The sequence below is a fragment of the Eutrema salsugineum genome, unplaced genomic scaffold (assembly GCF_000478725.1).
Source record: "Eutrema salsugineum unplaced genomic scaffold, Eutsalg1_0 scaffold_13, whole genome shotgun sequence".
In the NCBI taxonomy this organism is placed as follows: domain Eukaryota; kingdom Viridiplantae; phylum Streptophyta; class Magnoliopsida; order Brassicales; family Brassicaceae; genus Eutrema; species Eutrema salsugineum.
The window spans coordinates 7,184,262-7,208,248 of record NW_006256885.1 but is presented as its reverse complement, the minus strand read 5'-3'; the positions used below and the strand labels follow the sequence as shown (position 1 = coordinate 7,208,248).

The following is a 23,987-nucleotide window of genomic DNA, read 5'->3' as shown; positions in this document are numbered from 1 at the left end:
TGAGAAACTGAGAGACCGTTTTCTGGTATCTCATTTGCAATCGTATAAAATAATAGTTTCCTCTCTCTTTTATTTTGGGTACAGTACAGGTCATGTTACTACTTACATGGGGGAAAATTCTCCAAGACAAAATTCTTTAGTCTTTTTCAAGAAATGATGCTTAAAAAAAACATTAATTATGAAGTATCAATGGAGAAAATAATATTTCAAAACAATAATTCAGTTTTTACTAATAATCCTCATCAGTAACAACCACATTGTTATCCCCCTTTTGTATGTACATCAAAACATCAAACATCTAAGCGCATCTAACTTCCTCTTAACACATTATCTACATGAAGACTTTTTAAAAATAATAATATTCTTCAAGAGTTCTCTTGTTTTGCTGAAAACACATCACTCAGCTTTCAGTTGCAGAATCTCCTTTGCTGTCCTAACCCGAAAATACGGCATATGTTCCTGTGGAAAATCATACAACAGTTTCTGTTTTAAGCAGTCTCAATCTCTCACAATGACTAATGATGACCCACGAAATGTAGTCGCAGTTTTTTAGTCTAGTTTCCTGCGATTTTACCTGAGTGAAACAAAGATCGAGACCTCTGCTGTAGAAGTCCATGTATTTCAGCATAAACATTCCACAATCGAATCTACAAATTGCAGAGCCCAAGTTAACATAGTTATTATGGGTGTACCTGTAATGTATGAACTAGTAGCTGAGATCTTATTAGGAAAAAAGATACCCATTTCTCTGCTCAGGAAGGTCCTGCACAAATTCTCGTCTCCATTGACTTACATCAACGTCTACTTCACTCTTGTCCATAACTTCATCAACAAAGTATCTAGCCTGACAAATGAAAAAAACTACATAATCAGACTACATCTTATGACGGTAAAATTTGTTTCACTTGCTAACACTACCAGTGCATCGAGGATTCTAGGCTCTCTTCCTTTGAATGAGTCGAGATACTGGAATTTCCGGTCCTTTATATTAATAACAGCCAAAGTCCAGTGGATGCTCATATGTATAGGGATAAATATCTGACAACCAAAAAGGTCTCTTAGACAGATTGTAAAATAAAAAATGGAGTTGAATATGTCAAAAAAGAAGTGTAAGATAGACAATGATAACAGAAGGATCACACATCAAGTTTACCTTGTCACAGTCTATGAGATGGTAGCCCAATTTCTTCATCGAAGTCCATCTTCTGACTGCACCGTAGTTGTATCCAGTCCCAGAATTAACTAGCTGAGGTGTGATTTAAGGTTATGCCTTCTTGTTAAAATTTATGAACATATATATATACCTAACATTCATAAGCCATAGGAATGTGTATAACCTTAGTGAAGAAAAATGTATTGAAAAAATGACATTTTAGAAACTTCTTTGGTTCTCTAGCTTCCCTTTCTTTCAGCAATACCAGAAAAAGATTAATGACCTACATAGAACAAAGTCCAAGCTTTTAGAGGGTCTAGCAAGACAAGATATTAGATTCAGTCTCAAAAAGGAATCAGGTGAGATTTAAACACCGTGACTAACCTCATCGTTCAACCATTGACCTGGTTTAAGGCACCTCAGGTTCTCCCCTGTAATGTCAATATTTGAATTCTTATGTGTAACCAACATGTTCCTGCAGCGAAAGACATTCATAGAATTACATAAACATATCTGAATTATTCGAGCAAGGGAACAGGAGACCCAATAATCAAAATCATACTGAATATTAGCTGAGAATGCATGCTTGACTGCTGTCTCATCTTCCTTGGAAAGAGGTAGAAATGGTTCACGTCGTACATCCTAATAATCAGTTAATGAGTCACCCAAATTCAAAAAATCAAAATGAATGATGTCACCAACCAAAGACACTTCAACTTTAGCCACGACTATAAAAGATCAAGAAAAATAGCCAAACCTCTATTGGTTCCTCATCTTGAAGCCAAAAGGAACGCAAGCTTCGCAGTAAAGCGCGACACCTTTCTTTCACAGCATTACCAAAGCCTCTGTCTTTCAGCTTAGAAGTCCGGTTCTCAGCACTCTCGAGCGCCTTTCTATATGCTTCGAAACCACAGACATCGGTCACGGGGCGATTCCAAACGAGTGAACTTTTCTTATTATCACCTTGAGACCCATCATCCACCATAAAGTTCCCATTTTCCAGATCGACAACCTCTAAAGATGGTTCATTTTCCTTCTCCGCCGTCTCGTCCACATCCATAGCCACGTTTTCAACAGCATCAGCCTCCATACTCGTGTCATCAGATATCATTTCCACATCTCCAAGCTCATCGTCAACAACAATCACTTCTCTATCCATACTATAGCACAAAGGCGAATCAAGGGCATTTCGCTTTAAGCTGTTATGGGTCATCGAGATAAAACCCCCCAGCACATTACCAGAAACTCGTCGTGGGCTACGATTCCGGCGTATCTGTCTTGTGCAAGCACAGAGGCCGAACTTTTTGACCGGCGAAGGAGCATGGACTTGTCTCCGCAAAGGAGTTTTCACTTCTGGGTAACGGTAGTTTCCTGGAGCCATGGCCCTTGCCGAGTGCGAGAAACTGGAGTTTTCAGAACCGGCGCTGCGTTTCTGGTAACTGCTCATGCCCTCCAGTGGTCTGGAAAATCCCCAATTCAGGCTTCAGAATCCTATTTGGTTGACTTTCATCAAAACTCGGGAGCAAGCAATTTTCATTAACACCTATCGCCGTTTCTGCTTCCATCACTGCCTTTTTCGACTCGCGACGCTCCCGATGACGACCCGGTATACAACGGACCCGACCAAATCTGACCCGGATTGTTATGGTTCGATCATGGATACTTGGATAGGCCTGGGAAATATAACCGAACCGAACCGAGATTTAGGAGTTTTCGGTTTGTATTCGGTTATTTGAATTAAATCGATCCGCAACATTTTTAATTGTATTCGGTTATCGGTACGCCAAACCGAACGTTAAACCGAGAAAAACCCAACTCTATTACTTCACACCGCCTCCTTCTTCGATTCCTCATCTTAACATTCTTCTTCTTCTTCCTCATCTTCTTCTTCTTCCTCCTATCTTCTTCTACCTTTCTTCTTCTTCGATTCCACTAATATTCTTCGAGAAACAGCGTCGCTATCCTCGTTCGATCTCGGCGGCGAAGCAAACGGCGAAGATGTGTTACAGAAGACCCGGCGAAGATGGGTTACAGAATGCCGAATTATATTCTGGACCACGTTTACTGAGGCCCAATATTTCTTTGGCCCAAAACAAATGGTTAATTAGAACGGATAAGTGAATTGAAGAACAGAATCAAACCGATCTAACCGAATTACTACTAATTTTATTCAGGCTCAGGCCCATTTTTATTTAGATTCAGACCCACTTTTATTAAGGCTTCGACCCACTAAAGCCCACTTAAATATTAGTTCAGGCCGAATTATATTTGGCTCAGGCCCATTTTATTTAGATTCAGGCCCACTTTTAACTGGGTTCAGGCCCACGCAGGCCCACTTATATTAGTTCAGGCCGAATTATATTCGGCTCAGGCCCATTTTTATTTAGATTCAGGCCCACTTTTATTTAGGCTCAGCCCCACTCAGGCCCACTTATATATTAGTTCAGGCCGAATTATATTCGGCTCAGGCCCATTTATATTTATATTCAGGCCCACTTTTATTTAGGCTCAGGCCCATTCAGGCCCACATATATATGTTCAGGCCGAATTATATTCGGCTGAAGCCCACTTTTATTTAGATTCAGGCCCACTTTTATTTAAGCTCATGCTCATGCAGGCCCACTTAGATATTAGTTCAGGAAGAATTATATTCGGCTGAGGCCATTTTTATTTAGATTCAGGGCCAATTTATTTAGGCTCATGCCCACTCAGGCCCACTTATATATTTGTTCAGGCCGAATTATATTCGGCTCAGGCCCAATTTTATTTAGATTCAGACCCACTTTTTATTTAAGCTCTGGCCCATGCAGACCCACTTATATATTAGTTCAGGCCGAATTATATTTTCGGTTCAGGCCCAATTTTATTTAGATTCAGGCCAACTTTTATTTAGGTTCAGGCCCACTCAAGCCCACTTATATATTAGTTCAGGCCGAATCATATTCGGCTCAGTCTCAATTTCTTCGGCACTTATCGGAACAACCGAACCGAGGAACCGAAAATAGATCAAAGCGAATTAGACTACAAAATTTAACCGTATTACTACTGATTGGAACCGAACTGAATAACCGAGCTGAATAACCAAACCGAATAACCGAACTGAATAACCGAGCCAAACCAATCTAACCGTATTACTACTGATTGGAACCGTAGTTTAACAAAACCCGAATATTTTGGCTAAGTTCGGTAAATATTAAGATAACCGAACGAACCGATAACAGAAGCGAATCGAACCGTAATATTATCGGTTAGTTGCGGTATGATTTATTAGAAAACTGAAAAACCGAACATACTGACCGATTTGGTTCGGTTAACCTTTCGGCTAAACCTATGTTTCCCGTTTTTCTTCTTGTTAAACCCTTTACTTCTCTCCTGGAAGCTGGGCTTCTCTCACTTCAGAATTCCTTAAAAATTAAAGCTTTTCTTCAGGAATAATATACGTACAGTCGATCGTAGTCGATTTGAGTTTAATCGGCTGTTTGGAACATAAAAGTCAGAACGATGCGGATGCTATTAAGACCAGGTAATCTGTTTATGAGCATTTCAGTTTCTGAAATTTTTACAATATCTAAATCTTTTTGATTCTGAGCTGATTCTGGTGATTTCGTTGTAGTATTGTGGCTTAGAGATTGTTAAAAAACGTGTTCCATAGTATCTCTCTTTAGTGACAGCAGTTTTTTCGTTTTCAGTTAACTTTCTGGCTATGTGAATAGTATAGCTCGTTCCTGATTTTGCTTTATGTTCGTCTCTCATGTTTACGCGGCAGGAATTATATATCACACGGATACAAAACCTTATCGTGTTTTCGGTGTTGGTAAACATCTATCATCTTTGTCTGATAATGGCGAAAATAGTGAGAAGCCGAAAACATTTGAGGGTAACAGACAAGTTGTTAATGAAATATGCAATGTTTTGGAGAGTGGTCCATGGGGGCCTTCATCTCAGAATGCTCTATCCGCTCTAAACTTGAATCCCCAACCAGAATTGATCATTGGGGTGTTACGAAAGCTGAAAGATGTTGATCGGGCAATTGGTTATTTCCGTTGGTATGAGAGAAGAACCGAGCTGCCGCATTGTCCAGAAGCATACAATTCATTGCTCTTGGTGATGGCTCGTTGCAGAAATTTTGATGCTTTGGAACAGATTCTTGGAGAAATGAGTGTTGCAGGATTCGGCCCGTCTGTTAACACTTGTATTGAGATGGTTTCGAGCTGCGTTAGGGTGAATAAGCTTAGGGAAGGTTTTGATGTATTGCAAGTGATGAGGAAGTTCAAGTTTCGACCTGCTTTTTCAGCTTACACAACTCTTATCGGTGCTTTCTCAGCAGTTAGTCAGTCTGACACGATGTTGACTCTCTTTCAGCAGATGCAGGAATTAGGATACGAACCAACCGTTCATCTGTTTACGACATTGATTCGGGGATTTGCCAAGGAGGGTCGAGTAGATTCTGCTTTATCTTTGCTTGATGAGATGAAGAGCAGCTCTCTGGACGCCGACATTTTCCTTTATAATGTATGTATAGATTGCTTCGGTAAAGTAGGCAAAGTTGATATGGCTTGGAAATTTTTTCATGAGATGGAAGCGAGTGGTCTGAAGCCTGATGAAGTCACTTATACTAGCATGATTGGAGTTCTGTGCAAGGCAAACAGATTGGATGAAGCCGTAGAGATGTTTGAGCATTTGGAGAAGAATAGACGGGTCCCTTGCACTTATGCTTACAATACCATGATTATGGGTTATGGTTCGGCTGGAAAATTTGAAGAAGCATACAGCCTCCTGGAGAGACAAAGGGCAAAGGGGTCTATACCGAGTGTGATCGCATACAATTGCATTCTCACATCCTTAAGGAGAATGGGAAAAGTAGACGAAGCTTTGAGAATGTTTGAGGAAATGAAAAAAGATGCTGCTCCAAACCTTTCAACCTATAATATTCTCATTGACATGCTGTGTAGAGCTGGTAAACTTGACTGTGCTTTAGAGCTACGCGATTCTATGCAGAAGGCTGGTCTGTTTCCTAATGTTAGGACTGTGAACATAATGGTTGATCGGCTCTGCAAAGCACAAAAACTTGATGAAGCTTGTGCTATATTTCAGGAGATGGATTATAAGGTTTGTACCCCAGATGAGATTACATTTTGCTCGCTCATAGATGGCTTAGGAAAGGTCGGAAGAGTTGATGACGCTTACAAAATCTACGAGAAGATGCTTGATGCTGATTGTCGCACTAACTCTATTGTCTACACATCCCTCATCAGGAACTTTTTCAACCATGGGAGAAAAGAAGATGGTCACAAGATATACAAGGAGATGATTAATCAAAAATGTTCTCCTGATTTGCAGTTTCTTAATACATACATGGATTGCATGTTTAAGGCTGGAGAAACGGAAAAGGGGAGGGCGATGTTTGAGGAAATAAAAGCCCGTCGTTTTGTCCCCGATGCTCGAAGCTACTCGATATTAATTCATGGACTAATAAAAGCAGGATTTGCGAATGAAACTTACGAGTTGTTTTATTCCATGAAAGAGCAAGGCTGTGTCTTGGACACACGTGCTTACAACATTGTCATTGACGGTTTCTGCAAGTGCGGAAAAGTTAACAAAGCTTATCAGCTGCTGGAGGAAATGAAGGAAAAAGGTTTTGAACCAACTGTTGTGACCTATGGTTCAGTCATTGACGGACTTGCGAAAATAGATCGGCTTGATGAAGCTTATATGCTCTTTGAGGAAGCAAAATCAAAGAGAATAGAGCTAAACGTGGTGATTTACAGTAGTCTTATTGATGGGTTTGGGAAAGTTGGCAGGATAGATGAAGCTTACCTCATATTGGAAGAGCTTATGCAGAAAGGCTTAACACCTAATGTTTATACATGGAACTCATTGCTTGATGCGCTGGTTAAAGCGGAGGAAATCAACGAAGCCCTCGTATGTTTCCAGTCGATGAAAGAATTGAAATGCACGCCAAACCAAGTCACTTACGGTATCCTAATAAATGGTCTTTGTAAAGTCAGGAAATTCAATAAAGCCTTTGTCTTTTGGCAAGAGATGCAGAAACAGGGGATGAAACCCAGCACAATTTCCTACACGACCATGATTTCAGGACTTGCAAAGGCTGGGAATATTGCAGAGGCCGGTTCGCTGTTTGATCGGTTTAAGGCAAACGGTGGCGTTCCAGACTCTGCTTGTTATAATGCTATGATCGAAGGTCTAAGTAACGGAAACAGGGCAATGGATGCTTTTTCCCTTTTTGAGGAAACGCGTCGAAAAGGATTAAATATCCATACCAAAACCTGCGTTGTGCTTTTGGATACTTTGCATAAGAATGATTGTCTTGAGCAAGCAGCTATTGTTGGAGCTGTTTTGAGGGAAACGGGAAAGGCGCGGCACGCTGCACGATCTTGGTAGACAGTTACTTGTTTCTTGTATTGGACAACCAAAAACGTTGTGGATTATGTCTGATACCAATCAAGTGATCATTCGGAACGGTTTTGATGCACAAGAATCCGAAGTTTGTGGAGATGACAATGACTTGATTGTGGAGTTTCAGATAATGACTTCTGTTTCCTTTCTGCGTTCGATTCAGCTCTGAAGAACCACCAAAATCGTCATGGTTCCCATCCGCATTTCAGATATAATGCCACTTTATGCAAGATTTGTTTGGAGAACTTGGTCTATATGTGGGTTCGGTATTCATCTTAGAGACCGTAATTTTTCTGACTCGAGAGCTCCTTATGCAGGCGAAGATGCAGAAAGTTCAAGAAGATTGTGACTAGAAGTGAATTTCATTTAAGAAAAGAAGCCTCTTTTGCTTAGTCTATATTTGTGATTGTATGCCGAGGTTGAAAGCCTTTTCTTTAAAAACTCTTGTATTACTTTCGATGATCTGCAGCTTGTGCTGGACGAGAGAGACGTGTACCACCTTTGATTTCATATCCCGCTCACATTTTCACTTTCCTGGTACTATATGTTGTACGTTTATATCCATCTCTATCTTATGATTGTAGCTTGAAAGCAACTAACCGAACGATATAATAGCCACTCACAGATTCACTTTTTCCTTTATGCCCAACTATAGACTCAAGCAAAATGTTACATTGAATGCGGAGAATTCAGGAAAAAAAAAAATCATGTGGGTAAATATTATAGATAACTTAATTGACTGATAAGTTTGGGTGTGAAGAAAAAACGAGGGTGCAGAAACTTGTTACATGGAAGCCATGGGAATGATAAGATCTTTTCATGTTCACTATTATGCATAGAAACCACAGCTAAGCTCTATAATCATCTCTCAATTCACTTCTTATAGCATTTAGAGCTGTGCACTCGTGTTCTGAGGCGGTTGCTGCAGTAACTCGTCTTGTAATTCATCGTTCTGTGTCTGTATATCCTGCTCATAGTAAATGCATATTATATATTGGCACACATGTAAAACAAAACAATCATATTTCTAGTCTCTGAATGCATTTTCACCTGAGTACTTAGCTGTTCTTGTGGTGGTAATGGTGGTTCTTGTGCAACAGGGTATGCTTGTGGCTGAGACATCCTATAATAAGGTTCTTTCAGATCGAATTTGCATGTCGATGATTGGAGGATTCCGCCTTGACTTGCACCAGGACCCCACATTTTAGCTGTCAAAACCCAATACTTTTGTTATCAAATCCGGATTAAAATGTTGAAAGTTAGATGATAATGATTTTCGAAAGACCAAAAACATAAGCAAAAGCAAATCGGACCTGATAGAGTTAGATCGATGGTGTAACTTTGAGCACTGTGGACTATCAAATGAAGTCTACCAGTGATCTCTTGACCTGCCATCACATAAATGGGTTGAGAGAGAACACATCTGATTTGATACCAATGCGTTGTAGGTGCACCAGGAGCAGTTGTGAGCCATCTTTGGACCGTGCTGTTAGAAACAGAGTAAAACCGTGTTTGGAATCTAAATCTTTGATTGCAGATATAAAGTTGGAAACGAGATGGCTTGACCAAAGAAGCAAAAGTACCTCCCGTCAAAGAGAACGTCAAACCAACAGGCAAGACCATGCACTCGGGTGCACATGGAAGCAGTAAACTTCAATGGGATATCAATCTCATAAAAATCTTCTTCCTGTGAAAATAAATTCAGCAGGTAAAATGAAAATGAAAGTTATTCACCTGCACCAATGAAAAGTTCTAAGTAGCATAATTATACCTTCATCTTAGTGAAATCTATCATATGACACATCGGAGGAGCCACCAATAACCTCGGATCAAATGCATCAACCACGGGCTGTACAATCCGTAAATACGACTCATCAATATTGGTTACGATAGTAAGATGATAAACCAATAAATTAATTGTTATACAAATTACTATTTGCTAGTGTGAAAACACATGTACCTGAGAAAAATAACCTTGGTGTGCTGATACATATAAAGGTGTCAGATCAACTCCATAATAGTTCTGTTGTTGCCAAAATAAAGCCTGCATAGAGGACATGTAATTATTGAATCCTGAAGATCGCATATCGAAGAATAGAACTTAGCAAGCAATTTCTGTATATGTTATAAAGAACAATCTGACATATATTCCTTTGAATAACCAGTGGCATTCCGTACCTTATTTGCCATTTCAATAAATAAGAATTCATCCGAGAAAGGTGCCATGTGAATCCTACAGTGATAAAACTACATGAGCATTGAGACATGATAACAAATAAAAAGAAAAACCTCTCGAAGGTTGACAATACCTTCCAACAGTGGGAAACATTTTGCCATTCGGAGACATGAAACGATCCCTAGCAATGACATACGATTCCAACATCCTCTCGTTGACCAATAGGGTACCTGATTTTAAATATAGGACATGTCAATCTAAAGATTCGACCTTAAAGAAGGACACACATTATAAAGTCTGCCTCCGAAATACCTACCCATTGGTTCAGAGATCAAAACATCTGCTTTCTCAGGCAACTCGATATCCTCAACTTTTCCCTTGATGACCTACACTAGTGCCAGCTTCACAACATCAGAAAAATGCATATAATACAGCATTATATATTAATGAGACTGAACCAGAACTCTCACTGTGATCCGATCAGCGAACAATGGGTTTCCAGCAATCAGCTTACGTGCATATTCAGCCATTTCTGATGCTTCTACAGCATACACATGCTTGGCACCAGCCTAATTTAGGGAGGAAAAAAGAGTATTAGACACGTGCAAAGGAGACAGAAGCAAAAATGCACAATACTATAAATACATGATCACTATGACAGCCACCATCACCAAGATATAACTAAAAATAGTTCATGTTTACATTCGCATTTCAGTATTTTGCACTTGCGGATCACCAATCTAGTGGGTGGATTAAGGCTGTGTGCGAGAAATAAAGGACAGATTGGAATCGTAGATTGATGAGAGCGAAAACCTCTCAATATAATATTCCTCTTTATCCATTTTCTAGATTAAAGATACCAAGATTCTACCTATTTCTCAATCTATAGTTGCTCGAGCATAACTTAGCTCTGTAAAATTTAGGCCTAAAGTTTGCATACCTGGGCAGCAAACATAGATAAAATGCCACTCCCAGCACCCACGTCGACCACAACACGACCCACAAAATCTGAACGATTCTCCATGACTGCAGCATAATATGTACCTGAAGACATGAATGAGTATCATAAAGAGCTATCCCGAGTCAAACACCAGTGCAAAGAAAACAGAGGATATTCTTCTGATCATATTTGCATTCTCTGAAATAAAACGAAAAAGTGAAACAGTTCTGAGGCACCCAATACATTAACGGCCACATATTTTACCTGTCCTCACATAATCTTGTAGCATATTTTGCTGATGTAGAAGTTGTCCATAATAATGGAAATACATTTTGGCCGAGGACGCCTCTATCTTATCGTCAAACTTGCTTTTATTAGATGAAGAAATTGTTCCATTTTGCAAGGATGATCCTAGAAACGAAAGGATGAGAAGACAGTAAAGGAGTAAGCACAAAAACATGCATAGATTTCAAAATGGGCAATCATAACGTATAGTGGAAAGTGGATACACAAGTGACCACATAGAAAAATTGGTTCTTTAGAGTCAAGAACAAACCTAAATTCTCATATAACTATTCCATAAGATCTAGAAGTAAATTGATACAGGACCAACAAATAACATGTCCAAAGGCGCACCTTTAACAACAGCATCCTTTCTCCACTCTTCAAATGAATCACAAAAATCCTTGCTGTCCTTCTCATTCCTAAATTTTATATTGACTCCTTTGGAGAATTTCTGTTTCGAAAAAAAAAAAATCATGCCATCAAGAAAAGAAAAAAAATAATCTTTTTTTTTCTTTCTTTCAAGAATCGCTATAGAAATCGAAACTCTAGAAGAAAAGTAAATAACTCAACGTACCTCCTCTGAGGACTCTGAACTATCAGATACACAGATGAATTGTATCGGCCCCAATTTGAATAACTGCTAAACGTAAACGAAAATACAGTACGATCAAATGCATGCATTCTCAGACGTAACAAGACGCAATCAGATTAGAAAAAAACATAAGCCCAACGAGCTTTACCAAAACATTTTTTTTGTAAGTTTAGAATTAAATCTCAGACTAAAATTCGGTAGCAGATTAGTTCAAACTCCAAAAAAGATCGCGAAACAACAATGTGAAACAAAGAATTGGAGAAAAAACTGAGTTTTCTTCCAAAATTCATCTTCGTGTAGCAAAGAGATTAGAGACGTTTCAAACGAGATGGGGAAAAAAAATCAAAAGCGATGAGATTCAGAAGAACAGTAACAGTAGCAAGTGAATCGACATGTACCTGAGCTGAAGCGAGATCAAAAGTGAAACAATGGGCCGAGTCTGATTGCAGAAATCGGAGCTCCGTGACTCCATCAACGGACGAAAACGTAGCTACAGCAGGAGAGGAAGACGAAACGGACGGGGAGGAGAGATCAGTGACCGAGTCCAGAGAAAACTCCAGCTGCTCAAGTTTTTTCAAAGGAGAGACCTCCATTGCAGAACAAACAAGAAGCTACGAAAGTACAGAAACAGTATCTGTTTGCGTAAAGGATGCTTAAGAATTTTAGGGTTTTACTACTGAGAGCTTCCGAGCTCTGAGGGAGAGAGAGAGAGTGAGAGAGCCGCCAAGAAGAGAAATAAAACAGTGGCTTTTCCGTAATTTTTCGCGACGTTGAAAGTCTTGCTTTAAACCGGAAGCTTTTTTAGTAACCAAAGCCCTGGGAACAAAATCGAAAGGGAAATTTGCAATTTAAACCGGAAGCTTTTTTAGACCGTATCTTAATACTTAAACCAGATTTTTTTTTTTTTGGAACAATGGCTAGTTTTCTTTTAATTTTGTAAAGTATAAGTAAAATTTCTGTGAGAAGTGAAAACTACATTACCAAGAAAAAGGATTGGTTCTCAACATACCTCAAATGTTGAATCAAAGAAACTAAAAACTAAGTGCAAAATTGAAACACTTAACTCTTAAAGCTTCACCATAATAAAGCCAAAATTTATGTTAAGAACAAGTTTCTCCCTAACATTACTTTATAATTATACATTAAAACACCTAGTAAACTAAACAGCTTTGCAGGTTTTCTTGTTATGTCCTAGTCCCTTGCACTTGCTACACTGTAGCTGACGTTTTATCATGTCCAACGGCTCAACACGCTTCATCTTGGGTCTTCCCGGTGTTCTTCTTGTGGGAGGAGGAGTCACGGCAACCAAACCCTCGGGCGGCTCATCCAGCATCATCCTGTCCATGTTTGGGACAGGTTGGATCGACTCTGCATACATTAACCGGTGACTCTCAACCGTGAAGTATCTAGAGCAGTACTCATAAGGGCTTTTCCCTATACATTCAATCACAGCAACTGCATGGCTACAAGGTAAACCGGTTATCCGCCACATCTTGCAGTCACAATCACACTGGTCAATATCAACTATGTTGATAGAACCTTCTCCTCCACCATTAACCTGGAATAAGCTACCTTCTGGCGATGAAACCTGAAGTAACTGTGCAATTCCTATTTCTTTCTGAAGCTTCTCTTCGTTTGACGGTGTTAGAGCTGTGACCCATTCCCGGGATTGAACCTGACGGGTATAAATAGATTGCATCATCTTTGCTCGGAATTCGTCAATCATTTGGGTGATGGGAAACTCGTGTGCTTCAGACACCCAGCTGTAGAAGTCTAGCCCAAAGGTTGAGTACATCTGGTTATATCTCTCTCCTTGGAACAACGCATTTGCCCAATGGTGTGGCTCGCTTTCTATAACCCAGGCATAAGCATCAGGAGATATACTTTTTATATTCTCCAAGGCACTGTAATAGCCCTCAGGTGTTGTTGCATATGCCACAGAGTAGAAATCGTTGAGCATATACCGTCTTGCTTCATGAGAAAACTGCCCCTTCAAGTCCGAATTTAGTTTCTCAGCGAGCTGGCGTAGACAGTACGCGTGATGTGCATCTTCAAAGACCTGAGATATTGCATTCTTCAGACCATTCTGGAAATCTGCAACAAATGTGATTCTTCGCGGCTCAGACAATGCAGATTTGAGTTGTTCCAAAAACCAGAGCCAGTTCTCCTCTGTCTCTGAATCCACGATAGCAAAAGCTACTGGAAATACTCCATCTTCGGCGTCAGAAGCTGTTGCAACGAACATAACACCCTGGTATTTTGAGTTTAAGACAGCGTTGTCAAGGAAAAGGAGAGGGCGGGAACCCTGTTTAAACCCAGATATTGAAGCATAAAACGATATGAAAAGACGATGGAAGCTCGAATCTTCTTTTGTCATGAAAGTCGCAATACTTCCAGGATTTGTCTCCTTGATCTTCTCGCAGATTAAGGGAAGTTGACTATACGCCTCTTTATAAGAGCCTTGGAGCTGCTCTCTGGCAACCTCTTTTGCCCGCCATGCCTGTGAGTAATTCAATTGAATACCATACTCTTTTTTAATGTCCTCAGCAATATCCTTGGGCTTGTAGTCTGGGAAGGCTTTCAACTTCTCTTTCAAGATGGTTCTTACCCATCCTCTAGTTGCACGGTAACCAGGTTTGATGACTGCCCTCTCACATGTGTGCCTCGGGTTCATTTTCTTGATACATATCAACTGAGTGGTTGATAGCCTCGCTGCAGTGATACGCCATGGACAACCTTGAGCTTTGCATTTGACAGAGACTCGATGACTGTCATTTTTCTTGTATTTGTAAGCAAAACCATGGGCGACTGAATACTTGTGCAATGCATCTCGGAACTCAATAAAGCTATTAAACCGTTGATCAACACCCGTGATGACGTTTTCCCACTGCTGTATCGCCGTGTGATGCTTCTGATCAACCAAAACGAAATTGCACGGCAAAGGGCTTTCATCAGGCATTGCCAAATCAATTTGATAATCATTAGTCATATCCTCATCAACAACATCTCCTGCAGCAGTAATTACAGGTACCACCCCTTCTGATGCCGTTGTCCTGCTTGACCTGTAAAAGCAATTTACACATTCTTTTACCTAATTCACACCATTAGCGACTAAACCACAGGCCTCATAGCTGCAAACAACTTGGACATAACCGTACAATTCTAGCAATGATCAGCTCAGTTGACCAAACACATTCTACACTAATCCAAAACTTGTTCTATAAAGTTGTGAAAATGGAACAAGAGAATATAGAAGAAAGCAAAATGAAACATGTACCTACTAGCTGGCATGTTGGAGACATTTTTGGCACCACCTTCTTCAGGTATGACGAAGATTTCAACGTTTCCTGCATCGGTAGAGAAGTTAACCATGCGTATAAAATCCTTGTCCTTGGAGATGGTAATAAGGGTCTTCTTGTTTCCAGGGAGAAAGTACTTAAGACTCATCGTCTCCAACCCAAACCCGAAATTCTCAGCCAACTCTGACTTGAAATCGCTCATTGAAGTGTTCTGATCGATGTCTATTGCAAAGGCATCGCCACCGGAATACGATAACGATCCATCTTTGATAGTCACAAACTCTCCTCCTGACTGACATATAGCTATGACTTTGTTGGTGGCCATGACAAAACACCTATAAAACCAAACGAGACTGTATATTACGAAAAAAAACAAAGAAATCTATATCACCTATTGCATAATCACGACTCCTCAATGTACGAAATCGAAACATCTACGAACCCTAATTTCCTAAAAACGAATCCAAACTTGAATAATAGATCACAGTTCCTACAGAACAAGCCGGTAAAAGGAAGTACTAGTCATCAGAAAAAGGGAAAAAAACAAAAACAGAAAGGACCCTACTGATGAATTACCGTTGATTACTCCAGCCTAAAACAGAACGAGCAAGAATTGGGTTCTCGTTTCAGGCAAAATCGAAATTGCCGAGCTTTTTTTTTTCTGCAGACCCAGAGACCCAGAGAGAGAGAGATGGTGAGAGTTTGAAACGTTCACGTGCGGCCCTAAGAGAAAAGGGAGACGCCAATCGCAGCGTTTACGACGAGAGAACCTAGGATTAAGATTAGCGTTTCGCGTCATTACCGAATCGATTAAACCAAATCAAGCCAAAAAAACACCATTAATCCTCGGTTGAACCAAATCAATCTTATGAACCGAACTTTTCGGTTCATCCTTTAGTCCGGTTCTGAAAACATGGCCAAACTAATCATCAATACGCACCGTTTTACAGGCCTTCCCTATAATCAGAATCTTAAGATTATTACACACAGAGGCAGAGAACACGAAGAAGAAGAAGCAGCAGAAGATGGGTTGTGCTACACCAGCGCTTCCTCCTTCACTCTTTACTAATGGGTCCCTATCCTCTCCTCAGAATATCTCTGTAAGCGCCTCAAAAATAATCTCTTCCTCCGAATTTCGACTTCTCTGTTGACTTGGAAATGCCTAACAGAGTTTTTTTTGGTAATTTAATCTGAACTTGTACTTTGCAGATGACTGCATTGAACAGTTTGGTTAAGGTTAGTGACCCTGGTAGTTATAAATGGCGCCTTGTGATTGCCTACGATGGCACCAAATTTGCAGGTTCGTCTTCGACAACTGAACAAATTTCTGTGTCTTTTATAGAACCATACAGTGTATTCTACAGATATATAGAATAGTCCCAACCTCAAGCTGCAAGTGTGGCTCTTTAAGGGGTGAAATTATATCTACAGAGTTATTTCACAGACTTCATGTGATTCTGGTGTAGAGAAATTTCGTTAGTTTATTTTCCTCAAATTTCACTTGAATTGGTGTTAGAGAGAGAGAGGGAAAAGATTGTTTGTCCCACTTACGTCATTGAGATCTGGAGTAATATTTCCGAGAGAATGTTCTCTTGAAATCCATTATCTTTGGCATGTAATTGAAGCATAACGCACTGTTTTGAAACTTTCACTTTGGTTTTGCTCCTAGTTTGAATGCTATCTAACAATCTTGTTTCCATATATCGAACTGAAATCGGCCGTTGGTTTCAGGTTGGCAATATCAGGTGTCACCACCAACGATCCAATACATGTTGGAGAAAGCCTTAATTCAGATAACAAAGCTCGGGAGAAAAGAGCTGCTTCTAGTTGGAGCTGGTCGGACTGATGCAGGAGTTCACGCTTGGGGTCAGGTTCGACTAATCTCTCTCTCAACTCTCGATTCATTCTCTCTTGCCTAATCTTGCTTTTCGTTTTTGCAGGTAGCTCATTTTGTAACTCCTTTCAATTATACTAGCTTGGAAAGCATTCACGCCGCTTTAAACGGTCTTCTTCCTCAAGATATCCGTGTCAGAGAGATTAGTGCGGCGGTTCCAGAGTTTCACGCTCGGTTTTCTTGCCGTAGCAAGGTTTACCGCTACCAGATTTACAGTGACACTTTCATGGACCCGTTCCAGCGTCATTGGGCTTACCATTGTGCTTATAAACTGAATGCTTGTAAAATGCGGGAAGCTGCTCAGCATTTTGTTGGAAAGCATGATTTCTCTGCATTTGCTAACGCTACAAGGGAAGATGGTGTACCTGATCCGTTGAAAACTATATCTCGCTTCGATATCATACAAATGGTAATAATGAAACTCAATTCAGCAAAAAGTTAGCTCAAGTGTCAGACTTTGACCTTTGTTGTGTTTTGGTTGTTCAGGGATCTCTTGTGCAGCTTGAAGTTGAAGGTTCAGGCTTTATGTACAGACAAGTCAGAAACATGGTTAAGTCTATATTCTCTCTTAACGACCCCTAACATGATGAAATATTCTTTTAGTCTGCTGAGTCATATCCACATTTGCAGGTGGCCTTGCTGATTCAGGTTGGAAAAGAAGCATTGGATTCAGACATTGTCCCAATGATTCTGGAAACCAAAGACAGGAGGGAGCTTGCAAAGTATACATTGCCTGCGCCGCCTCATGGTCTTTCTCTTGTGTCTGTCAAGTATAAGGAAGATCATCTACAACTTCCACCTGATTGTCCTGTAACTAGTTTTGGTAGACATCATACTTTAACAAAATGTAAACTTCCCTTCTATTGAAACACTCTTCTGTTTAAGATAGAAATTGAAAGAAGAAGAAAAAAAAAAAGCATCGTCTATTTACTTCTCTGAACGGTTACAATCCTCACAGGATCATGCTTTTAACAATTTGAGTGGATAATCCTTAGGCTATATCTCATAGAATCGAAGCTCAATCATGAATTCTTTCTGTTTCGGGGAATACCAAGCAACAGCCTTGGCAGAACCTAGCACTTGAAGAGCATATTCGATAGCAAATACTGTGTTATTTATAGTTACGGGGTTAGCTCCATTCTTCAGATCGATCTGAATTCCAGACTCAGCTCTTAAACTAAACGGTCCAATAATCTGCAACAAAATCCATAGAAGGCTTATGAATCAAGTAGCTGAAACTTATGAATCAGAGCAGAATATTCGTTTTTTTCTTTTACCTGTTGCTGCAGAGAAACTGATACTTCAGGACAGATTTTCTGAAATGCTTCTAAACTAGGCTGCCGAGAATTCAAAAGTTCTTGTGCGACACTAGTGGCACCGGTAAGAAACCTCAGACCATGCGGAAAGTCTAATCTAGCATGGAAGCGGGTGAGATCAAAGAAGAGCTTCTGGAAGTTTCCATATTGAGCTGTGAGTGATGCGCGTCCTAAGGCATCAGCCATGAATCCGGAATTTACAGATGGAACATGAAGAGAGAACCCTCCAACACCTTCAGAATCCTGCTCAAGTTTCGATCTGATTGAATTTTCACCATATGCTGCAGTCATCACACCACCTGTGGAATTAATGAAAGTTATCAGTAACATAAGAAAGATCATCCCAATGACAAGTGCTTCCTAAGCGGATGGCTCACTCAAACATGAAACTTTCAATCAGATCATTCAGATGAAAACAAGCTCCCACAAATTCACCATTTCCATTACTAATTTTGTCTTGACGATAAAAATGCCACTGAAATGAGTGGAAGAAACTTTATCATACCAATAATTCCAGACACTGAGACATGAGGACTACTGAGTAAGATGTCATAGGGCTTGCAGTTTTCGAGCTTTGGAATGGTACCCCTCCATAGATCCATGTTTGTCCTGTAAGAGACTGCGGATTTTAGAGACAAGCCAGGAAGCAGAGACGGTGGAGGCACTTCCATAGCATCAGAATTCAACTTCTTGGGCGAGCCGCTGTTATGGTGTAAACATAAATGATAACTTGGACCAGACTCAGCAGGAAGAGAAGCAAGATCAATAGCCATTGATAATGGCACATCCCAATATTCACCATGTTTATCCACAAATAGTCCAGGCCAAACCGCTTCTGCGGTCAGATTGTGAAGCGGAAACTGAAAAACGATGGCATTACAAAGTAATTATTCACAATACCAACCACATTGGGAAAATTGATAGAGACAACAAAGCAAACGACGGATAACAAAGGAATTGCCTTGTGATTGAAGACAGCTTTAGCCCTAGGATTCTTCTCAAGATCACCTCTGTAAGTATCATAGCTAAGAAGCAAAGTATCCTCTGGTGAAAGCAACAACTCAGAGCAGAAACCCAGTGCGTACAGCGATTTATCCTTCAAATGCTTGGCAATTGTGTTAAAACGAGAAGCAGCTGCAGACGAAGACCCTCGAACAAAACCTTCACTCTTTTTTACCTCCGATACGAATCTCTGAACATCGAATTGGCCCAGAAGAGATACAAACCTTGGGATTTACAGAAACAAGAGCATTTAGCGAAAGTATCAGGAAAACGGAAGGGATTTTCGAATTTGGTGAAGTACCAGTTGTTGGAGAAAGGGAAAGTGAGGACTCTTTGAAGAGATAATCCACCACCGCCTCCATTGCCTTCAACGCCGGTGGTATGACGGAGAGAAGAGAAGGAAGGGATAAGAGGTGTGGCCATGAAGCGGTGGAAGAACTCAGCCTGCTTAGGGCGAGAGAGACGAGTGCCTCTGGAGAGACCCAGAGGAAGAGGGTCGTCGGAAACAGCTCGTGCGGTGGCCTCGAGTGTCACCGGAGTAGACACATCGAGCTCCCAGATGTCGCCTTCTCCGACCCATCTCAGTCTGTTCATCGCCGTCGTCCGCACGATTTCTTCAACCAGCTGACCTCGAGATGACCAAATTATTCGTTTATTATTACTCATTTACTCTGGATTTGTTCGGTAAACACCTTGACGTTTTTAGGTTTCCATAAGACAAATGCTTGCCGTTTTTTGTTCGGCTGTTGGTCTGCTTAATATGTGTGACAAAACTTAAAGGCAAACGAATTCAATTATCAAATCAAATCTACCCAATGTTGTAAAGGACTATGTGTATCAAACGTGAAAGAAAAAGCAATGCTCCATTTCAAGATGGAAAATTCGATTTGAGATTTACATACGTACACTTGTTGTGGCTAGCGATGAAGTAGACAAATGAATACATTAAAAAAATAATCAAGATATTTTAGTATCGGCAAAAAAAAATTAAAACATAGAATAACATAATGTACAAAATATGTTATATTGATAGATTATGTAGTGGAGACAACAATATGTTATATTGATAGATTTTCCGTAGCGAAACTTTAAATACAAATTTGGCTATATAAACTTTATCAATTCATGTTACGAAATTACTTTTACCAAATACCTGTGGGTTAATAAATCGCACAATATATATAGTATTTTTTTTTCCTTAATAATGAGTGAAAAAGTTATATCTTTTTGGGTTGGTTGGTGTTTCGTGCATGGTTCCTCTCGGATTCCAAATTAGCCAACCTTATTATATATATAAAGAGACCTAGTGGTTTGAACCCTAAACCATCAGGCCTCACATTCCTTCACATGCTTATATGTATCTTTAGATATATACGAACACGCAAAATACATCTCTTTCTCTCTCTCTCCAACATCTTTTCCTTTCTAAAGGATTATAATGGGAGGTTCTTGGCGTTTCTTGTTTAGCTTTTTCGGGAGCTTCAAGGCATGGTGGAGGAGAAGACAGAGATCGTACCCGGGAGGAACAGACGACGAGATGTATGGTGAAGATAGCGAAGCCAACTTCTATAACTGGTATGTCGTCGAACCAGCTATTAACCGGAAATCCACTGATTTCATCAGAAGGTTCCACGAGACTCGTGACTGATTCCAACGCCTCCTCCTTCTTCTTCTTCAGCTTGAGCTTCTTTTAACGTCGTAGCTAGTTTGGAAAAATATTTGTTCTTTTTTTATTCCGTAGTGTGTGTGTGTGTGCGCTATGTGATTCCAATTATATGATCATCATTTATCAAGCCCCGCGCGTTTATTATATGTATTTTTTATTCTCTATTGCAATTGCACACACTAACGATAATATGAAACCCTGACTTATGTTTTGGCAACATAATAAATGATAAATCTTTAATTTCTGGAATATAAACCAAAACAATCCAAGTTGCATGCTTCCGCATGCATATATTGTATGTTCTTGAGCGATGTTATTATTTACATAGAAAATAAATTTTCAGTGAACCATTTTATTTGTAACAAAATAATCTAACGGAATTAAACCATCTAGCCGATCGTATATACCATTTAACATGCCTAATAAAGACCGTCTAAAGTGATTTACCTCGCGCCTCTCATAACTGCATCAGCTATATATTAACTGTTTTATAAAATGAGCTTTTAAGGCGTAGAATGATATTAGTATGTAATTCCCTGAATGAATAAGATGTTTTCCTCGGAAGGAAGAAAAAGCTATCCCTCTAAAACAATTTAGTAAGTAATTCACATGGTGTTTGCATAAAGCTGTCAGTTAGATGATTGATTGTAATACATGTAGAAGTATCGAACGGTAGCGGAATGATATATCGTTCTTAAATCATTATTTACATTTTATGACTTCACTAAACAAAGTTGAGGGTAGGTAGTTCGCCAAAAAATCAGTCCGTTCTTATTGTATTATGACGATATGCACCTAAAAAAATGGAAACCAAAACTCACTTCTTTATAAAAACTTTTGGAAAAGAAAAACGAATATATGTTAGAAGAAGGAGCATTTGTAGGCACGAATCGATACAAAAGCAATGAGAATCAGTCAAAGAACGATATGCTTATAATCGAGAAGGAGAAAAAAGATATCTGTTTCACTAATACATGTAACTCCTTTGTTTTTGTATTTTGTGTCCCAAACTTTAAGACAGCTTTAAAGCACTGCTTTGTGATAAAGTATCCAAATTCTATATATAGGCTTAGTCACTTTGTTATCTTTCTAAATTCTTACCTTCTTGGAAGCTTCTCGCCTTCGTTTTTTTTTTCTGGGAGCATGCCTTAGCCCTTTAACTTTAACTTTTTCTCTGTTTTTATTTTGTAAGATTATGCTGGTTATTGTATTGAAATGAAAGTTTGTACTTCGTAACGCTTAATCACAGGACCCTTTCCAATTGTATACACACGTATATATGTATAGTGTGTGTTGGTAAAAATCGAATATTGCTTTGTTGTAATTATTGTCAGATTCCAACCAATAAAAATATAACTGTTGGGTGAATATATAGTACATTTGATTGAAATTTGAAATCTCTCAAATCTATAGGATAAAGTTTTCTTAAGACCTTTAGGATTAAACATGTTTATCGTACACTGTACACATTTTGTATGTTTCTAAAGTCTTTCTTTAATTCAACATCTTTGAATTACAACAATTTGAGACAGAAACAAAAATATAGTGTCACATAATCATATATTCCAAATGTTACTTCATTACTTGTTTCTTGCGTAGTAAATATACCTTTAAATTTTTATTTTGCTAATTTTACCTATGATACGTATATTTATTTTTTTGAGTTCCTGAAAATTTTCGATCAGTTTAAAAATTAAAAAATCATGATTTCCGTAGCATTTTGTATGATAGTATCAGATTCACATTTTCTTGTTTTAACTTATTATAAATAATATTTTTTTATTATACGCCTTCAATTCCTCTGTTCAATAAATTACCTATCCACATATATTATTTTTGATTTGGTACTAGAAGTTGGCCTGAATTTTTCGAAAAGAGTAATCCGTCCCGTCCCATACCCGTCCCGAAATTTTTGAATTTTTCAGGAAAGAGGAATTATAATTTCCCATTCGGGATTGAAAATAATATTTGAATGGGTAAGCGAAAGGGTAGGGACGGGAATGAGATTACCCGAACTTCCCGTTGGGTAATTATATAAAGTAAAATTTTAGAGATTTCAGTTATTTGAAATTTTTTTTTATAATAAATAATGATTTTTTCAATTTATTAATAAATAATATTTTTTTTTAAAAACAAAAATTGATTTTAAGCTAATTATCTGAATTATCTGAAATTTTTTCTGTTTCTTTCCCGTTCTTTTCCCGATTATATTTTATTTTGGGATTGTATGGGAAGTATGTTTTGATTCCTGAATTTCCCGTTCCCGTCCTATACCCGTAAATTCCACTCTCATTATTTTGTGGGAATACTTTGGGTAGTATATTCAGATTCCCAAAATTCCCATTCCCATCCCCTATCCGTTAATTCCCGTCCCAATTCCCAAAAAATTCAGACCTACTAAAAGTCTATGTCCAAAAATTATAAATTAGATAGCTCAACGCTTCAATTAGTTCCAAGATACGTACCAAAGGTCCCAAGTGCAGGCATGATATTGGGGTGCGTTATCGCAACGTACAATATTGTACAAATTCTCATCATGAGAAAGTCATATATTCATAAACTTGGCCAATTCCACCTAATATATATTCGATTACTCTCCAAAAGTATGGTTTTGGACTTAAATTAATACCTCAGAGGCTATGATGGTCCTAGTTCAAGTAAATGAGCAAGAACCGAATCCCAAAGTACATGAACGTACAATTTTTCATATTTTTTAATGTTCAGAACTCCACTTTTAATGTGCGCCCATCAAAAAAATTTCTCGAAAGGGAACCACTCAACTACCCAAAGACAAAAAGCCAATTAGTTAACTCGAACAAATAGAATAAATAAATAAATGACGAGAAACTAAAAAAAACTAGTTAACTTCTATAATTTGTTTTGTTTTCTTTTTGTTGCTAAAAGGGTAATTAGCTACCATAATTTAATACGTAGTAACAACCCATACCATATATAACCCATATCATGTTTTGTTCTTTGCTAATTTTGAGTATTGATTATATCGTGATAAAGTTTCCATCAATCAAGTTCAGTTTTGAACTAAATACATGGATAAACACATGTTTGAAAGATCCATTATTCATGATTATCAATATCCATTGCCTTGCGGTGTATGATGAGACTGAAGAGTTAACAGAAAATCGTTTTTTTTTTTCTTTTTTGGGTTAATGAAAAGAAAAGAGTTTTGGTATAGCTATTAGAAGAAAAAGTAAGTTTGATTTGTAGCATAATCGATCCCGTTCTCCTG

At 38.9% G+C, this 23,987-nt stretch overlaps 6 protein-coding genes across 7 annotated transcripts; 2 read left to right on the top strand and 4 right to left on the bottom strand.

Annotated features, from left to right (window-relative positions):
• Positions 1 to 196: 196 nt before the first annotated feature.
• Positions 197 to 2,725, bottom strand: LOC18024859 (ubiquitin-like-specific protease 1A). The gene is made up of 9 exons (XM_006407828.2): positions 1,911 to 2,725; positions 1,716 to 1,795; positions 1,538 to 1,628; positions 1,338 to 1,436; positions 1,154 to 1,246; positions 919 to 1,038; positions 741 to 844; positions 575 to 647; positions 197 to 459 (listed from the first exon to the last, which is right to left on the bottom strand). The coding sequence occupies exons 1-9, from the start codon at positions 2,598 to 2,600 to the stop codon at positions 397 to 399; spliced, it is 1,413 nt and encodes a 470-aa protein (XP_006407891.1). The 5' UTR covers positions 2,601 to 2,725; the 3' UTR covers positions 197 to 396.
• A 1,873-nt stretch (positions 2,726 to 4,598) lies between these two features.
• On the top strand, positions 4,599 to 8,117 carry LOC18024858 (pentatricopeptide repeat-containing protein At3g06920). The gene is made up of 2 exons (XM_006407827.2): positions 4,599 to 4,676; positions 4,920 to 8,117. Exons 1-2 carry the CDS (start codon positions 4,655 to 4,657, stop codon positions 7,553 to 7,555), a joined length of 2,658 nt encoding a protein of 885 aa, XP_006407890.1. The 5' UTR covers positions 4,599 to 4,654; the 3' UTR covers positions 7,556 to 8,117.
• A 163-nt stretch (positions 8,118 to 8,280) lies between these two features.
• Positions 8,281 to 12,305, bottom strand: LOC18024857 (probable histone-arginine methyltransferase 1.3). Of its 2 annotated transcripts, none has more exons than XM_006407826.2 (15): positions 11,962 to 12,305; positions 11,546 to 11,608; positions 11,323 to 11,422; positions 10,951 to 11,097; positions 10,687 to 10,790; positions 10,217 to 10,315; positions 10,063 to 10,132; positions 9,880 to 9,976; positions 9,749 to 9,803; positions 9,531 to 9,614; positions 9,342 to 9,419; positions 9,154 to 9,257; positions 8,884 to 9,056; positions 8,621 to 8,778; positions 8,281 to 8,537 (listed from the first exon to the last, which is right to left on the bottom strand). In XM_006407826.2, exons 1-15 carry the CDS (start codon positions 12,154 to 12,156, stop codon positions 8,460 to 8,462), a joined length of 1,605 nt encoding a protein of 534 aa, XP_006407889.1. In that variant the 5' UTR covers positions 12,157 to 12,305; the 3' UTR covers positions 8,281 to 8,459. The 2 variants fall into 2 exon arrangements, with proteins under 2 accessions (XP_006407889.1, XP_024015614.1); XM_024159846.1 differs by having other exon boundaries at positions 11,546 to 11,611; positions 11,962 to 12,264.
• Positions 12,306 to 12,548: 243 nt separating this feature from the next.
• Positions 12,549 to 15,571, bottom strand: LOC18024856. The gene is made up of 3 exons (XM_006407825.2): positions 15,439 to 15,571; positions 14,841 to 15,197; positions 12,549 to 14,625 (listed from the first exon to the last, which is right to left on the bottom strand). Exons 2-3 carry the CDS (start codon positions 15,185 to 15,187, stop codon positions 12,723 to 12,725), a joined length of 2,250 nt encoding a protein of 749 aa, XP_006407888.1. The 5' UTR covers positions 15,188 to 15,197; positions 15,439 to 15,571; the 3' UTR covers positions 12,549 to 12,722.
• A 6-nt stretch (positions 15,572 to 15,577) lies between these two features.
• LOC18025172 (tRNA pseudouridine synthase A 1) lies at positions 15,578 to 17,688 on the top strand. Its single transcript, XM_006407824.2, has 6 exons — positions 15,578 to 15,962; positions 16,072 to 16,162; positions 16,594 to 16,733; positions 16,803 to 17,165; positions 17,243 to 17,305; positions 17,387 to 17,688. Exons 1-6 carry the CDS (start codon positions 15,888 to 15,890, stop codon positions 17,621 to 17,623), a joined length of 969 nt encoding a protein of 322 aa, XP_006407887.1. The 5' UTR covers positions 15,578 to 15,887; the 3' UTR covers positions 17,624 to 17,688.
• On the bottom strand, positions 17,662 to 19,715 carry LOC18025171 (protein TRIGALACTOSYLDIACYLGLYCEROL 4, chloroplastic). The gene is made up of 5 exons (XM_006407823.2): positions 19,376 to 19,715; positions 19,034 to 19,298; positions 18,578 to 18,932; positions 18,034 to 18,371; positions 17,662 to 17,950 (listed from the first exon to the last, which is right to left on the bottom strand). The coding sequence occupies exons 1-5, from the start codon at positions 19,666 to 19,668 to the stop codon at positions 17,753 to 17,755; spliced, it is 1,449 nt and encodes a 482-aa protein (XP_006407886.1). The 5' UTR covers positions 19,669 to 19,715; the 3' UTR covers positions 17,662 to 17,752.
• Positions 19,716 to 23,987: the final 4,272 nt, after the last annotated feature.